Source organism: Charadrius vociferus, unplaced genomic scaffold (assembly GCF_000708025.1).
Source record: "Charadrius vociferus isolate BGI_N301 unplaced genomic scaffold, ASM70802v2 scaffold38, whole genome shotgun sequence".
Classification (NCBI taxonomy): Eukaryota; Metazoa; Chordata; class Aves; order Charadriiformes; family Charadriidae; genus Charadrius; species Charadrius vociferus.
Genome location: NW_009650176.1, coordinates 3,346,489 through 3,362,044, shown reverse-complemented (window position 1 = coordinate 3,362,044; position 15,556 = coordinate 3,346,489). Strand labels below are relative to the sequence as shown.

Sequence of the window (15,556 nt, the reverse complement as noted above, 5' to 3'; positions counted from 1 at the left end):
GCTGGCCACGCTGCTGGGGATGCAGCCCGGGGTGCGGGGGGCTCGCTGGGCTGCCAGCGCACACTGCCGGCTCATGGTGAGCTTCTCATCCACCAACACCCCCAAGTCGGTAGGGAAACACTTGCCATCTGTGTTTCTGGACTCATTTGCAGGGAGCGTAAGAGATAAAAACCAGAAAGTTCCTTAACTTTTAAATCTGCTGACTAGGAATCATGATTTTAAAAATTTTCCAATTGGATTTTTTTTTTTAGCTAATGAAACAAAAATAGTTTCCCTGATAGAAATGTGCTATGTTGTACCTTCCCGAGCTGCCCTGAGCAAGAAATTGTGCAGGGGTGAGCTGAGAAGGCGGCAGGCGGGATAGGAGGCTGTGTATGCTTCTAAATATTGCTACAAAGGAAGGATAAATGAATTGGTTCCTTCCCCTGCACGCAGCAGCATTGTGCCCTTTTCTAGTTAGCTGGCAATTAGAAAAGATGAAGTTTTCCATCCTTTTTTTTGCTTCTCTTCCAGGCAGCTAGCAGATAATGTATAAACAGCTCCAGGTCTTCTGCCTAAATCAGAGACCAAGTAGAGAATTAAGGGGCAAAGGGGGAAATTCTGTGCTTTCAGGCCAAACCGATGTTTGTACCTTCATTTTAGTTTGGATCTTCACTGTAATTAATAGTTATCTTTACACATTTTCACCTGTGCCTGATGTTCTGAAATACTCTTAATGCTGAGACGCATTTGTTTTCATCTGAACCTGCAACGCGTGAAAATATTCAGTTGGTTTTTGTCGGACTCTAACGGAGGAGGACAATTAAGTTGTCAGTCTGAAACACTTCATCAGACTCATGATGGCTTCCTGTCATGCCCACCGCCTGTCTGTTATTCCTCCGCTAGAATACAGCACATTTCAAAATGGGTCTCGTAGCTGATCAGCTTCAGGAGGGGAACCTCTGCTTTGAAGAAAGAAGCAGCAGCATCCTTTTACCTTTGGCACCTGATCTGTTTCTAGCGAGCAAACCCCAGGGCTGCCCTTTTGGAGGAGAGGTTACGGCAGGTACAAACAACCTTTAACAAAACCTTTAAGCAGTTTGTCATCTTTTATCCGTTTGACAGTAACGAGCCAAACCTCTGTTGGCCTTACAGCACTGTACACCTTCGCAGGAGGTCTGCGGAAGGTGGTAGAGGTGCAGCAGCTCTTCGCTTGGGTGTTGCGTGGAGCCCGCAAACACCTGATGTAAAGAAGGTAGTGGTGCTGTTCGTGTGGGGCGAGACGTATTTGCCATCCGCGGTTTAAAACTTCGTCACTGCTATAAAAGTACATAAAAACCTGGGTAGTAATGCCGTTTTCTTGATAAAACAGTCTAGATTGAATCTGTATCAGGTTCTCTTTGCTATACGCAGTCTCTCTCTCAAAATGACTTCCCAAGTCCAGTAGTTACCGCTATGAAAATAAATTTGAAGTATGTTGACTCATTGGACGGAAAACGCTAACTTTCTTTAGCAACGTGAAAAAGAAGCTCGTACCTTCTAACGCTTCACATCCAAGAGCTACAGCACTCGTGCTGACCGTAATCACCTATTTTTGGTCTGAAAACTTTGGACTTAGAAACAGGTGAATTTTATGAATTTAGGGAAGTTATGTTCTGTTTTTAAACTTTAACTTTCCTTTGTGTTATTTAAAAACCAAGGCTAGCAAGTGATCTTTCACTAATGAATAAATCATTACTTTCACTCAGGAAAAAGTGGGAATATCAGTATTTTTAACCTACCTATAGATAATACATGCACTGTTCCTGCATGTGTCGCAATTAGCCGTGTCTTGACCAGTCCGATATGAAAGCCTACAAAGACAAGAACACGAGGTCATTAAAAAGTAATTTGTTTTAACATGTTTTTGCCTTCTATAATTCTTTCCATAGAAATCAGAACTTCAGGATTTTCTTTTTTTAAACTTCAGTATTGAATAAAAAAACCTAGCCATTAGGAAAACGGGATCAAAAATAGCATATTCAGCTTCACTGAATAATAAAAACATGAAGTCACTTTGGAAAAGGAGTCTTTGATGACTGCAAGGAGAAAATAAAAGATTTATTTCTGTTACACTTTTGTAAATTAAAAGGGAAAACGACAAGGAAACCAAGTTACTTAAACTCTTTTTGCTAAAGCTTCTGTGTACCAAAGTGATGAACTAGCACTGTGAATGGACACGCTCAGAGTTCCCACAGGCGTCGCCGTGCTGGTTTGCTGTATTATTTTTTCTGCTTTCTCAAATACATCAGGCTTTGCCTAGTTATTGGTGGATGTATAGAACATAATGCTGAAAATCGGCATCTATTTAGAGATTTTGTGTCTCAGTAACGAGATATGGAGACCTGTTGCAGGGATGTTTATGTCTTTAAAGGAAGAAAAATGACATTTAAATAACTTTTCCTGTACTCACGCAGCCTACAGCTGTTCTTCATCATACTTTGGTTTGAAGTCTGTTACAGCAGTGTCTCTTAATTTACCTATATATTGTCTCTGACTTGGTCAATTTGAATTAAAAAGAGGTTTTTAAGGTATGCAAGTACTTTTTTGTACATCGAATTGTCATTAAAATAAATATATTAAATTAAAAAGAACACAGCTGCCTACTCATCAACACGAACGTTCTTGCACGCAAATGAGTTTAAAATGAAAATTCCTAAGTCAATATTTATATATTGGTACTTAACATCCTTTTTTTGCTAAAATCACACACTTTTAAAGTTATTTCAGTTTGTGTTAAATACAGACGAGTATCTGCAAAGTTTTGTTCAGAGTTGCTTTTCAAAGAAATGGGGAAATACCTCATCCGTGGATTTTTGCAGATGTGGGAAAACAGATGTGGTGGGGATTACTGAAGGGGAGGCTTCTGCAGTGGGGTCCTGCCCTGAAGCCTGGGACCGGCCGTACCCAAACAGTTCCACGAACTGACCTCAAATAATTCAGGGTTGGCTTTGCTGACCAGGAGCATCCCACACCTCTGCCCGGAGCTGCCCGTGCTGTGGGGACACGACGTCTCTTTCTCTGCGTCCCCGACAGCGTCACGATAGGGAAAAATCCAACACTTGCAAAAAAGTTGACTTAATTTCTATGTGACATAATATCCAACGCTATCCCTGGAGGTGTTTCAAAAAAAGGGTAGATGTGGTACTTAGGGACGTGGTTTCGAAGTGGTTTGGTCAGGGCAGGTTGATGGTTGGACTTGATGATCTTAAAGGTCCCTTCCAACCTCAGCAATTCTCTGATTCTATAATATAAAGTATTAATGGGAAATGACACACACACACTGTTCAATGTGCCCGTCCCTAAGGTGGAAAATCAGCATTTCCTAAACGCTACGGGTTATTTATTTATTGTAGTGAACATACTCTTACGCTGTTTTCCGTGAGAAAAGATCACCTGGTCCTGTGTCCCTTTTCCTTACTATTTTAAAAGTTTGAATGTCGATTCAAAAGTTTGAATGTTGATTTAAAAGTTGATTACGTGAGGTATGTGTTTGATATAGACATCCACTTTTAGGAAAGAAGAAATTCAGCAGTGTGAGCTTGAAGGCAGAGAGCGAACCGAGCGAGCCTGCGCTCGCAGGGGCGGCGACATCGCTGCTCCCACTCCGATTGCTTTGATTATCGATCGCTCGGGGTGCTGCCGTGGCCAAGCGCTGCGGGCACAGCGGCAGCACAGGCAGCGCTTCATAATAGGGCGAATCTACTTCTTTTGTGATAAAGACTTTGTTCCCTCCTGCAAGCAAACTGCAAGGGAGAGTTCTTGCTGTTCCAGTTGTTGTTTGTGATTTGAAGAGGGTTTGGAACACTGTGGATTTGAAACGTGGTATCAAGTAGTACGTCGGGGGTCTGTAAAATACTTTTTCTTCAGAGGAATGTACTCAAATTACCTAGATTGTGAAATTTTTAACAGCAAACCAGGTGTGCAAAAGAACTTCTACAAAGCCAATTTTCTATATTATGTACTATCCCTTATGGGGGAAAAAAAAACCTGTACTGGTCTATATTTGTTTATATTTATGTCTTATGCCCTCTGAGAGGGGTGAAGGAGTCTCCGTTTTTCATTTCCCCTTTTAGAGTCTTTCGGAAGTTGACATCCAAATTGTCACCACGCCATTAAACTCGGACTTGTAAAATGTTTTTCCGAGCTATTGATCAAATCCTAAAAACTCTTAGTGAGGGTACAGCGTCGCAAGTTTACAGATGAGTTGGTGAAGGCCTTTATTTACCGAGGCCGTAAAGGGTAGTGAATAATCGCCTTCAGAGCAGCGCCGCACACTTGTCTGAGCGCCTCTTGATGGGTAAAGGCATAAACACCCTGTGTTGGTGCCAAGTTGTTGTTTTGTGGTTGTGTTTTGGGTTTGGTGGTGGGTGGGGTTTTTGTGTGTTTTTTTTTTTTGTTTTTTTTGTCGTTAGTTTCCAGTTGGGACATTTCCATTCCTCTCTGTACGCCCGCAAACCCCCATTCAAAGCCCGAGTTAATGAGCTGCCTCGGAGACTGCCAACCTCCTCCTCTCTGCCGGGCTCTCCTCTTCCCGCACCGCGCCGCCCTTTGCCTGCCTCGCTCCTCCGCTGCTTAACAAAGAATTTAATAATATGAGGGTTTTTTTAAGAAGTTTTTCAAAGTCCAATGTTTACAAAAGCAAATTGTAGTATATAAGTCGTTTATCCTGCTAATGCCTGTCCCCGTTGTCCCGGCTTGCTGTGAGCTGAGCCCTGGGACAGAGGGTGACAGTGGCGTCTTATTTGTAGGGTTCCTTAGGAAAGCGGTTGGTTGTGTTTAGGGACGTGCCCGATGCGCTGAGGGATTTCCTCTAAAAGCGCGAGGTTTCTGGCGGCAACTGTAAAGGCAAGGTGGCCAGGTCATCTGTCTACCATGAATCTTGACAAGTCGTTATTTTTCCCCCTAATTGGGGTGTTCGAGAACCACGGCTTTCACTGTGGGACTGGCAAAAGGTGAGAATTTGTTGTTTGAAAGAGAAGGGAGGTTGAGGAGTGTTCCTGCGCGTGCTGAAAACCGTGAGTGGAGGAGAGGGAGGGATAAATCGGAGCCCTCAGGACAAGGCTGGAGCGGTGGTGTATCCCGCTGACAGCCCACTGGGTCTGGCACAGAACTTGGGAACACATCAGCAAGAAGTCAGATGGGATTAAACACCCAAATAAACATATTGCAGAGTTAAAAACCATACAGCTATGTCTCCAAATCCTTCCCTTCCCTGTGCGCTCACACCTGTAAAACACAAGTACGTGTGCGGGCACTATCTTGGTTTCTGTGCCGGTTTACCAACCAGTTTCCCCCAGCACCAGGCCCATCCTAACAAAAGAGGGGTGTTTTAGTTGTGATGAAGTGGCTGAGGGCTGGTGGGCTGTGACTTACTTAGCAAAAGCTAGAGGACATTTGGTCTTAATATGGATGTGCCACTTCAGTCGTGGACTACAGTCCTGCTTCCAGAACTGGCAGTGTTCTTGGTATCTTATTAAAAAATAAGGTATCGTATACACTTAAGGTTAATAAACTGTCTTTCTCAAAATTGAGTTTTCGGTATTTTATTTAAATTAGTTTCTAAAGCATATAATGATCTTTACATGCCCAATAATTCCAGATTTTCCAGTATTTAAAAAACATATTTCCTAGTTGATGGTAAAGGCAGACTCGTTAAGCTGATGAAAATGGTCCTTTGATGCAGCATTTAAAAGTGATGCGATACTTGGGTGGTAGTTCGAAATACTGATTTCTCAGTGTACGTGCTCGGCACTGCTTGGGTTTAGTGTCGTTGTCATTCACAAACTGTACTGTCTACAGCGATACTTCTTTTGGGTTTTTTCTAGTCAGATGTAATTTATGATGAACTTCTCTTAAAGCATCATTTTTCCGTGTTGACTGTGTTCAGCTTTTCAGAAATTATTTTCCCTTCAAACTACAGATTTGGTACCGTTGCCGTCTCTGAGCCATCCCATTAGTTAAGACTTCTTTGTGGGCCCCGAGAACACGACACGGTGGCGCAGGGTTTGGTTCCTGTAGGGCAGTTTGATGGCTCTTTAGCCAAGACTGTGTTGTGTCAGCGTTAGTACAGTATAAATTCAATTATTTCTATATAAATTAAACTTCATGAAAGAGTTCTGTTGTTGATACCCCAGGGCTTTGGACTTTCACTTTCTTGTTTTCACATAATTATCTACATAAACACTTGCATGGAATTCACCTACTTCATGCCAGCAAAGGCTTTACTATTGGCGTAGCGTTTCCGTGTAAATCTTATGCGGTGAGGTTGATTAGCAGTGCAGACTTAATGAAAAATTGAGCTTCCCGTCAGTGTTAACTGCTGGAAACGGTTTGTGAGCACAGTGTGGGTAGTGGGTTCAGGAGAGCAGAGTTCTGGGTGATTAGGCTTTCCTTGTGAGATGGAGTATTTTGGATAAGCTACTTTTTTCCCTCTCCTTAAAAATAATTTTAAGGGTATTCCAGTGTAGAAGAGCTCAGGCGAGAGACCAGTAACTTTTTTCTTCATGGGTAAACTAGTTGGTGTTACTCTGCATCTGGAGCGTTGTGTCCAGTTCGGGGCTCCCCGGGTCAAGAAGGACAGGGAACGGCTGGAGAGGGTCCAGCAAAGGGCTACAGAGATGATGAGGGGACTGGAGCATCTCTCTGATGAGGAGAGGCTGAGGGACGTGGGGCTGTTCAGTCTGGAGAAGAGAAGACTGAGGGGGATCTCATCAACGCTGATCAGTCCTTCAAAGGAGGGTGCCGGGGGGATGGGGACAGTCTGTTTCCAGTGGTGCCCAGTGACAGGACAAGAGGGAACGGGCACAAACGTGACCATCGGCAGTTCCATCTCCACCTGAGGAGGGCCTTCTCTGCTGTGAGGGCGGCAGAGCAGTGGCACAGGCTGCCCAGAGAGGTGGGGGAGTCTCCCCCTCTGGAGCCATCCCAAACCCGCCTGGACGCCGTCCTGTGCCACTGCTGGAGGTGCCCCTGCTCTGGCGGGGGGTGGCACTGGGGGAGCCCCAGAGGGACCTTCCAGCCCTCACCAGTCTGGGATTCTGTGTTTTAAGAGTAAATCCTGTAAAACGTGAAGTTTTACTCAAAACAAAGATTCCTACAGAAAATGTGCTTCCTTTTGAGAGAAATGGAAGTTGGTTTTGATCTGTTTTATATCGAAAGTAGAGTCTTTCGGATTGGCCTGAGCGAGATGCCTGGCAGCCAGGAGTTGCCCCCGAGCCAGGACTGCCGCGGGCAACGTGCTTCATGCAAAACCAATCTCAGCATTAAGCCTTGCAGCTCACTTTACCAATTTTAACATCTTGATTTTGGGAATAGGTTTAAGAAGTATTACATCTTAGAACTTGCTTCAGTCTCTCCCTTTTTTCATCCATTCTATAAGAAGGTCAAACTTGAGCACCATGAGGTTGTGCCAACCCCTCCGGTGTGTAAGCTGGGGCACCTCTGCTCTGCTGTGGGGTGTGGATGTGCCCATCACCCCTAATCACTCGCGGGAAGAAGAAAGTCCATCAGCCTTTAAGTGAAATTGAGATCTAGTTACGGATTTTTGTGCTGAGATGTGAACAAAAATTGTGAATGTTGAATAAGAGGTTCTTGATTTTGGCCTTCTGGTTGCAGTCTCCATCTCCCGGCCTCATCCTGGTTCTGCTCCTGTGCTGTGGTCCCCTGGGTGCTCCTGCGGGCTCTTCCACGTGGACTTTTGCGTGGTTTTGTTGCAGTGTGGGCTGCTCACTTCAGGTCTCCTGAATGATGCAGCATTTGGAATCGGCTGGTGTTAAGACGTGAGGTGCAGCAGAGGGCAGCACTTGGCATCTTTGCCTTCTCACACAAGTTTGGTCTTGACATCTCCTCCTGACTTCCGTAAATAAGACCACACCAAATCTAACCCCTTCCCCTGCTAATCGTCAACTCTCCAGTTTTTCCTCAGTTATCATCTTAAGAAAGATGTTCTAGTTTATATTTGGAAATATATTTGTCTTGTGGATGCTGAAGGAAATCTTTTGGTTTAATTACATTGCTTTCTGGGTAATCGGCTAGAACCTGCACTACTTTGATTGTTTTTTTCCAAAAACATTAAAGAAAATAGACTTGAGTGAGTGTGATTTTTTTTTTTATTTTTATTTTTTAAATCCTATCAATATTGCAAAGTGAACATGGCACTGTTCACTCCTGCTTTGATGGGATGCGTGCTGATCTGCAAGAAGGAATCTGGATGCATATACTGGGACGTTTAATCAGCTTTCCTGGTATTCATATTATTACCGCGTTTCATACTACTTCAGCATCTGACGTGTTTTGGTATACACTACCAAGAAGTCATTCCTCCAATAGCTTCTTTCTTTGATACCTTACATCTTGTATTTTCTGGTTTCCTGTGGACGTGCACAGATGGGCACGGGCAGTCTCAGGTATTACGCGGTGCTGTACGGTCCGGGTTCTGGAGAAGGGATGGATGCAGGTTAGTTGTGTTGCCATGTCTGCACCAAACTGGCTGTGTCACCTTGGGAAGGGTATCTCCTCTCCATACTCAGTTTTTCACATGTGCTTGCTATCTACATTGCATATTTTTTTCGGGAGACTTTCATTTTATTGCATTTCTTTTAGCATTCTTGGCACAACCTGAGTGTAACCTCAATTAACACCTCCAAGTATTAAAATATTATAATGAAGAACAACCATTTTGCTGACATGGACTGGCAGTAACTATTAATAGGCTGCAATTTTCAGAGCAGCCTAAGGGAATTACACCCTCTAAATCCCTGTGAAATGCAGAATTTGTGCACCTGCTTGAGGCTTTTTTTTTTTTTTTTGGAAAATGCCGACTGTAACATCAAAATCTTCTTTGCGTTTCAGTAGTTTTTTGCTCGTATAAAGTAGAGACCCCATTGAGCTTAGAGAGGGAAGCTTAGATCTGTATATGCTGATTTTTATTTTATTTTTTTCCTGTTATTCGGTAGGCAGCTAGTGAAGGGGCACTAACTCCAGTATCCTGGACATCTCTTAAGAACAAACAAAGAAAAAAAATAAATCTTACAAAGCGATTTGGAAGGATAGCTGTGTTACATCTGGATGTCTTCCCTTATCTGCTGGGACGTAGGGAATACTTCATATTAATTGAGTTACTTAACGGCATGATTTTACAGAAGTGGCTGCGCTTCAGAGCGTGCTTATGCTCAGATGGGTATGCTCTTTAGATGATATTGATGTTCATCACGCTTCTGATGTATTACCACCAACAAGGAGGATAAACAGACTTCAAGAATTTTTTTGTTGTTGTTGATGTTTTCATTAAAATACAGTGAAACAAATTATCTCGAGAAGGCGGTGGGCCTTTGAAGTGGTTTAGAAGTGACAGTTCTGGCCGCGCTGAATAGCTGAGGAAGTGTAGACTATGGTTCTCCTTAAGTCTTTGTGTAAATGGGTATTATATATCCATGCGTGGCCTAGTCCTGCTGGGACTATTTATAGCATAGCTAGTTAAACACACTAATATTATCTGTCTTTACAGAATAATGGCTTAAAATAAGTAGTCTGGTGGAGAACTTCCCCAAACCTTTGTTTCCTACTGTAAAGTCTTACAGAGCTAATATCGCTAATAACTATGCTTCAAGAGAAAATTATCCATACGTACTATTAACATAATTTGCCTTCTGGAATAAGATGACTTCACTGTGTTATGGGTGGTTTAGTTGCCCTTATGGCTTGAATAAGTCAAGTTTTAGCTATGTAAACTGCAGGAGAATCACCTGTATAGGTTTTGCGGGTTAAAATCAATCCTGCTTAGTCATGTAGGTTTAGTCTAACCCAGGAAAGATTTTCTATTCTAGCTCGATGGAAAGCCTCCTAGAAATGCATTTCTATCAGGAAAATCATGTTTCTGGTGGATTAGGATCTGCCTCTGGTTCCCTTAACAACTTCTATTCTGCTGTCAAGCCGGCAGGTGCGTACAGGTATAAAACACCTCGGGTCAGCCTTCAGCTCCTATAAAGGTGTTCTGAAAAATCACTTGCCCAGTAGAGGAGTAGAAAAACTGGGTTTGCCTTACTGCTGCTACGTTTCCTCTGCATTCATAATTAACCAATTAGCAGTTTTCATTTATAGATGATAGCGGTACAACCCGATAAAAATCAAGAACAGTGTTGTGCTTTGAGCAATTTTCTTGAGGCTTTTTTGTTTGATGTCTACAGCTGGATGCAAACATGAAATTGTTCCATGCTTTTCAGAGCTATGGTGGGTTTTGGCGTTTGGTTGTTTTGTTTGTTTTTGTTTTTTTTTTCCTTTTTACCCCTCCTTGGCTTTCACCTAAAGAATTTTTCTTCCCCTCCTGCCCCGGCGCTTGTTGGCTTTGCTTGGCTGGTTCCCCAGTATCAACCCTGGGAGCATCGTTGGTGTGTCTCCCAGTAAACGTTGGGCCCCTTACTGGTGTTGGAGAGGATGTTCCCCTTTATGTGACAAGGTAGGGGTTAGCTCTACCAGCAGTGGGGAAGCCCTCCGACTACTCAGAGCAGCAAGAGAAAGAGGTCCTTCAGCGCGCCCTGGGTCAGGTTAGGCTTTCTTGCACTGTGTTTAATTATGTTTGCAATAGATGTGTTACAACTACAAGTAGAAGCCAACTCTTTGTTCCTGCACTGTAGCTCTTTGGGAGACCCGAGAAGGGCTGTGGAGCTCTAACGGATCCACCCAGCTGTAGGCTGTTGCCCGACTTGCTTGGCAAAGTCACATGGACTTGAAGTCAGGATTTGCCTTCATGGTGGTTCCTTCCCATACTGGTCTGAAGTAAGCACAGCTTTTCTGGGAACCATCAACATAGCAGCTGCAGCGAAGCTCAGCGCCTGTGCACTGGGGCGCACGTGCCGGAATCCTGTGGTACAGAGCTGAAGCACAAGCCAGTTTGCTTCTGGTGTATGTTGGGAGCTGGGGAGTCCTCACTGAGAGCTGCCCAGGTCTAAGCAATACCAGGTACGTGCCTGCGATGTGAATGGCACAGTGCCAGAGGTATTGGGTACTTGGACACAACATTATGCTTTCCATCCCCATGCGTTGGTACAGGGTTGGGGCTGACCTGCTGGAGAGCAGCTCTGTGGAGAAGGACCTGGGAGTCCTGGTGGACAACAAGTTGACCATGAGGCAGCAATGTGCCCTGGGGGCCAAGAAGGCCAATGTCATCCTGGGGGTCATTAAAATGAGAGCGGCCAGCAGGTGGAGGGAGGTCATCCTCCCCCTCTGCTCTGCCCTGGGGAGGCCACATCTGGAGTACTGTGCCCAGTTCTGGGCCCCCCGGGTCAAGAAGGACAGGGATCTGCTGGAGAGCGTCCAGCAAAGGGCTACGGAGATGGTCAAAGGAATGGAGCATCTTTCTTACGAGGGAAGGCTGAGAGCCCTGGGGCTGTTTAGCCCGGAGAAGAGAAGACTGAGAGGGGATCTCATCAATGCTTATCAATCTCTAAAGGGCGGGTGTCAAGAGGATGTGGACAGCCTCTTTCCAGTGGTGCCCAGCCACAGGACAAGGGGCAGCGGGCACAAACTGGAACACGGGAAATTCCATCTCAATGTGAGGAAAAACTTCTTTCCTGCGCGGATAGCAGAGCAGTGGCAGAGGCTGCCCAGAGAGGCTGTGGAGTCTCCTTCTCTGGAGGTATTCCAAACCTGCATTCCTGTGCAACTGCTGTAGGTGACCCTGCTGTGGCAGGGGGGGTGGACTACATGACCTTCAGATCTTCCAACTCCTACCATTCTGCAATTCTTCACTGAGATCCCTGACGGTCAGCATCAGTGGGGTGGTTTCCTTTAAGTAGTTGGTATGCGAGGATGAACTAAACCTTAATAAATACGGTTTTCCTGTCTCTGAGGAAGGGACAGGCAGTGAGTCGCAGGAGCAGGCTGGGCAGATGCGCAGTGACATGGTTGGAGGGACCAAGGCTCAGTGCTCTGCTCAGTGAGTGTGGCCAGGCAGCCTCTGGCTGTCATGAAGGTAGTGGGGAGGACCCTAGTTGTCACGCCGGGTACAAGTATGTTCTAACACGCACAAAAAAAGCAAAAGAAACACTGCACCAATTCACTAACTCATTTTTGAAAGGTTTTTCTAACTCATGCAGAAATCCTGATGCTCTAAAATAATATCAGAATCTTTTTTCCACTTTTTTTTTTTTTTCATCTGTATTGTTATTACAGGGCTGATATTACTCATTTGGTTTCTGAAATTCTTTGAAATGTACAGCAGCTCAATAGTGAAATTTTTCAGACTGTTTACAAGACAGTAGTTTGTCTTTTACCGAATCCTGACAGTTGGAAGCAGATGACTAATTTTCTTTTTGAGGTATTTGCACTGTGGGCGTATGGCATGACTCCCAAGACAGCAATTCAAGTGCTTTCACCCCGTAAATACATTTTATATTATACTCAGGTTAGTCAGGGAGTGAAAGGTTGTTTTTTTTGTTTTAAAAAAAACCAACATATTTTAATAGGGCTGTCTAGTGATTTGAAAAAAAAACCCACCCTGACAATGGAGAGAATTAAAATGTATTTCAAGTAAAATCACAAAATCTTATAGGAATTAGGTGCACACGAGGTCTAGCATCTCTCTTGAATATCTGCGCCTCTGTTGTCTCATCAGAAAAATCAGGAGGATAATTAAAATGTCAACTCTTTGTCTTAATAGTAATTCAGGGAATTTGTTTGCTCTGGCTGAGTAGCAACTGTATCGCTGGCGTATAATTCTTAGGCCAAACGCCTCCAGCGGGTTAGCGGGGAGCACGCTCCAGCAGTTAGGCTGAGACGGGGTCTGTCTCTTCACCCCGTGCGCTCTGAATCTCTCTGCTGTGATTTTGCTCCCGACCTCAGCCCGTCATCACTTGGATGCTCTGCGACTTCTGCACCCGCAGCTCATCACCGGTGCTGCTGCACCCCTCCTTCTCCTGCAGCTTCAGAGCGTGTTACGTTCCTCTTCTGCCTTCCCATTCCTCCTCCACCCCCGGATCCACCTCATTTTAAAACTAATTTCTTCTGGGTGTAATTTTTGGGACTAGCTGGGGTGACGTGTTCGGTGGTGTATTCACCAGGCAAAAATCCCCGCCTGCAGCTCGTGCCCTCGCTCCTCCCTGTTGCTCCGATCCTGAGCTGAATTGTTTCTCACCTACGGAGGGATTATTCGGCTCCCTGCCCTGTGGCTAATAGCCCTTCGTCAGCCACAGCACGGAGATTCATAACGGCACGGTTTTCATGCAAATGAAATCCTCTCAACCGAGCAGACCAAAGGGTATTTCATAGGTATGAACTAACACCGCGTTTACAGGTGAATAACTCTATTAAAACACAACGCCTTGGGTTTTGCTTGACTCAGAGTTTTAAATTAAGATGACTACTAACAGGCATTGTTTCTATAAAAGAGGGAAGATAGGAGAAATAAGAAGTCTGTGGTATTTTTTCGTGATTCCAAAGTGATTGAGATTTCGGTGCGAGCTCAAATACTTTGTGCGTATTACATATACAAGCCTGTGCCAGCTTACAATAATAACTCCATCAGCCATACTATACGCAACCCAAAGAGCTTATTTAAAATTCTAACTATTGTGCGGTAGCATAAAATTAAGATTATTGCTGGCCACTGATCTCGCTGATGGTGTGGTACTTGCGAGAAGGATGGGGAATTGTCTGGAGAGGAAAACAGCAGGAAGGACCTTGGAAGTGCTGAGCTCTTTTTCTGTTGCAGCCTGAATAACTCTTTGCAGGTCTCGGTGCTTTCTGGTTTCTCTTTTCCTTAAATAATGGGAGTTTGAGATTTCAGCGCAGTACGGGAGAATCTGTAGAGCAGCAGTTTGGCATTTGCTTGAGCTTTGTACACAGATGCTCAGGAAGTCTCATCCCTGGGATTTTTTTCCTGAGCTTGTGTGGGTGACAATGAAGTAAACAAATCTCTTTGCATTTACTAAAGAAAGAACCTAAGTCATGCCAGGTTGAACTATTCCGCGGTGTAAATTGCATTGTTAATGTCAAAAAAACCCCTCTGCTCATTTCTACAATCCAGGCTCTCGTGCTGATGAATTATTAGGTTACTCTGAGCTTCTATCGCCTCTTCGGATATTGGAACCAAGAGAAAAAAATAGTAAGATAACCATTACAGTGCTGTCTGTCCTCTCCTGCTTTGTTCATGCATGTGGTGAAAAACATCCTCCATCATCATCTTATTAGTAGAAGAGGGCTCAGCACAGCTGGTGTGCGTGAGAGATGTCCAACCTCCCTCTGAACGGCACTTTTCCTTCTTGGATGCCCTGTGACACGGCCGATGCCTACACTGCTGCTCCACGAGATGCAAAACTGTTGCAAAACAGCTCCGAACTGTCCTGCTTTCACTTAAGTATTCTATTAAACTGCTGCTTTTCTAAGTGTTTGCTTGTAACGTGGAACAAAAGGTTCAGTGACAGGGAAGAGTAGCAGTGCCGCCTGCAGACAGCGAATACGTGCCCGTGCCCCTGTCCTGCACTGCTCTGCCTATTTTAACTTGGTTATCTACTTACTCATCTATATTTGAGCTTTGCAAAGCTCAAAAATGAAGCCATTAAGAGCTATGAAACAGCGTAGACCACCTTAGTTTTTTCAGGGTCTGAGCCGAGAAGGGTTTGTGGAGCTGTAATTAAACCGAGAAGACGGCAGTGAGTGACAGAGGTAGCGTGCAGGGAGGATGGAGAGGCGCGCGCCTGGCAGCAACTCGCGTAAGGGATGTTTTCCTCCAGTTTCTGAAACAGTCCCGCAGATGTTAGAATCCAGCTCAACCTCCTCGTGGTCTCCGATGCTTGCGTACCCTCAGTTCCCTGCACGTCTTGCCCAGGAGCTTTCTCAAGACTGCCTTGCACGTTTCTGTCTTAGTTCTGGAACTGGGGTAGCAGTTTAAAAACAAAATGACCCTCTTCCAAACAAGTCTTTTTACTAAAATTGTCCACAGTGAAAATCCGTTTTCCCCCTAGTCAAGAGAGGAGATAAGTGTGTCTTTGCGTAAGCACAAGGGCTCACAAGTAGGTGTCAATTAGAAATCTGGGGATTAATCTCTCGGTGAACGAACCGCAGTGAGAAATTTGACACAATAAAGCTCATTTTTGTCTCATTTTTACCTGACTGGATGGGTGCCTGGCTCATTGCGCTGTCTCTGTGCGTTCTAATACTACCGACAGTCAAAATGCAGTTATTAAAGGATTATTCTAATTGTGTAAAGTGAAAACTGGTAATTCAGTACCTAAATAACATCCTCTTAAAAAGACTGATTTAGCAGAAAACCTCTCCTTGCAGGTACGCAATTTGGACAGCTCGGTGACAGGTGGAAAAGCTTCCCTTGTGATCTGCGGTAATTCATACGGATATATTTAGCGAGAACGTACTCTGCTTACACTTTTTTTTTTTTTTTTTTAAATCATTCATTATAAGACTTCGCCAGTGTTTCCAGATTTGAATTGTGGAAGTTTGCTTTGATTTTAACTTTGCGTCACTGCAGCCGATCTGACGGAAGAGTCTTGAACCTTCAGCCTCAAGGCCTGAAGTGCTGCTGAAC

At 44.4% G+C, this 15,556-nt stretch overlaps 2 protein-coding genes across 2 annotated transcripts in view; one reads left to right on the top strand and one right to left on the bottom strand.

Moving 5' to 3' along the window:
- Positions 1-15,556, top strand: part of DOCK1 (dedicator of cytokinesis 1) — a 304,390-nt gene that overhangs the window by 94,680 nt on the left and 194,154 nt on the right. The window lies entirely within an intron of this gene.
- FAM196A (family with sequence similarity 196, member A) overlaps positions 1-15,556 on the bottom strand; it is a 33,271-nt gene that overhangs the window by 9,671 nt on the left and 8,044 nt on the right. Inside the window, exon 2 of the mRNA XM_009892719.1 lies at positions 1,761-1,832. Within this exon, the coding sequence (XP_009891021.1) occupies positions 1,761-1,832 (72 nt within the window). The remainder of the gene's footprint in view (positions 1-1,760; positions 1,833-15,556) is intronic.